General features: G+C 39.1%; 2 protein-coding genes across 2 annotated transcripts; both read left to right on the plus strand.

Moving 5' to 3' along the window:
- Positions 1-37: 37 nt before the first annotated feature.
- Positions 38-685, plus strand: LACBIDRAFT_296187 (uncharacterized protein; the record flags this gene model as incomplete). The annotated part of the gene is made up of 1 exon (XM_001890534.1): positions 38-685. The coding sequence occupies one exon, from the start codon at positions 38-40 to the stop codon at positions 683-685; it is 648 nt and encodes a 215-aa protein (XP_001890569.1).
- Positions 686-691: 6 nt separating this feature from the next.
- LACBIDRAFT_296188 (uncharacterized protein) lies at positions 692-865 on the plus strand (the record flags this gene model as incomplete). Its single annotated transcript, XM_001890535.1, has 1 exon — positions 692-865. The coding sequence occupies one exon, from the start codon at positions 692-694 to the stop codon at positions 863-865; it is 174 nt and encodes a 57-aa protein (XP_001890570.1).
- Positions 866-1,967: the final 1,102 nt, after the last annotated feature.

The following is a 1,967-nucleotide window of genomic DNA, read 5'->3' on the forward strand; positions in this document are numbered from 1 at the left end:
TCGCTGTATAATCAAAGTAGCCTCTGGACGGTACAAGATGCATGCAAATGCAATAACTTTCCAAAATCCTGTTGCAAAGATTTATGACACTCTTCCTCCTCCTCTTGAAGAACTTGATGAAGTCTTGGCTGTTATGTTTACTGGACCTTGTCAACCTACCAAAAAAGACCTTCAATGTACACCATTGCTGGTCCGTCGAAAGCAGATTTCAAAAGCACTTGAGTGGTTAAAATTGAACCATTCTGACTACTTTGACATTGGAATATCACAGGAGAATTTGAGCCAGTACCCTTTGAGTGATGCACCAGTTGTAATTGACTATCATCAATCAATAATAAATAGGGAGCGAGAGGCTACAAGCGTTCATGATAATGAAGAAGAGATAGGTACCGAAGAGGGTCCTTGTACTTTTGTAGTTCAAGGGCTGACTGGAGAAGAGTATTCTACCATGTCTTTGGAGGCAATAAAGGCTCGAGCACTGAAGCATTTGACATCTAACAAAAAAATCATGTTTGCAGGCCATTCACAACAACCCAACTCCATTTATAATAACCCTCAACTATTTCCTGCTATGCTACCATGGCTATTTCCTTATGGCCTTGGAGGTATCGGAAATGATATGATACCCCATAACATATCTACTATGGCCCACAAGCGTTTACTGTTAATGTATCATGATAAGTGATTCCAAATGGATCCACATTTTCCACTTATTGCATTCAATCATGAACAAATACAACAAAGTACGACTGGAGGTTATCTTACAACCAAAAAGTCCTCATTTGATTCAGTAACTGAACGCTTGCTTAACCTTGATATGCAAGTTATATCTAGCATAAACAAAAGACTTGCTTCAGATGAATGAGTAAAACCAGAAACTGAGCAAGAAAAAGAATGCTTTCAATTGTTAAAGGATCTGGATTCTGTTGGAGGTCATGTGCAAGGTTCAACAACATCAAAGAAGTACATGCGTAATGAAGTCTGGTCACTTATATCATATATTGGTGCTCCCTCTTGGTTCATTACACTTTCTCCAGCAGATGGCAAACATCCTATATGTCTTTATTTTGCTGACACCAACACAGAATTCAGACCTGAATTAACTTTTTCACCAGAATGTTCTACATTAATTGCAAAGAATCCTGTAGCTGCTGCACGCTTTTTTCATTTTATCTGTGAAAATTTTATTAAACATGTACTAGGTGTTGGAAGTAATCACGCTGGACTATATGGAGAAACAGATGCATACTATGGAACAGTTGAACAACAAGGGAGGTTAACACTGCACCTTCACCTGCTTTTGTGGATAAAAGGTGCCTTATCTCCTCAAGACATACGAGATCGAATTATGGATCCTTCATCTGACTTTCAAAAATGTATTGTTGAATATCTTGAATCAGTACATAAAGGAGAACTTCATGGAGGATCCTTTGAAGATATTCAAGCTCAATGTCAAGATGCTCAGAAAAACGATCCAGAATACAAAAATCCAACCCATACTATGCCTATACCTCCACCTCCTCTCTGCAAGAATAGAGGGTGCAACAAATGTTTAAGATGCACTAATCTTAAAGTATGGTGGGGTAATTTTCATGCGACAACAGAGGATATTTTGTCTAGATCAAATCATCATGGGTGCCGCAGACCTGAGATAGATGGGGAAGACCCCACAAAAGTGAAGCGGAAAGGGTGTCTAAATGCACAAGGCCAATGTAAGGCACGCTTTCCACGTGAGATTGTAGAGGAGACAATGGTTGATCCGCTGAGCGGTGCATTGAAAATAAAGAAGGGTGAAATGTGGCTCAATACATTCACACCTGAGCTAACATATCTTCTTCGCTGCAACACAGATACTACTAGCTTGATGTCAAGTACAGCAATAAAGGCGGTTGTTGGATATATCACTGAATATGTAACAAAAACTGGCTTAAATTCATATACAGCTTTTGATGCTGTCGTCAAGTGTA

The sequence above is a fragment of the Laccaria bicolor genome, genomic scaffold (assembly GCF_000143565.1).
Source record: "Laccaria bicolor S238N-H82 LACBIscaffold_109 genomic scaffold, whole genome shotgun sequence".
Taxonomy (NCBI): domain Eukaryota; kingdom Fungi; phylum Basidiomycota; class Agaricomycetes; order Agaricales; family Hydnangiaceae; genus Laccaria; species Laccaria bicolor.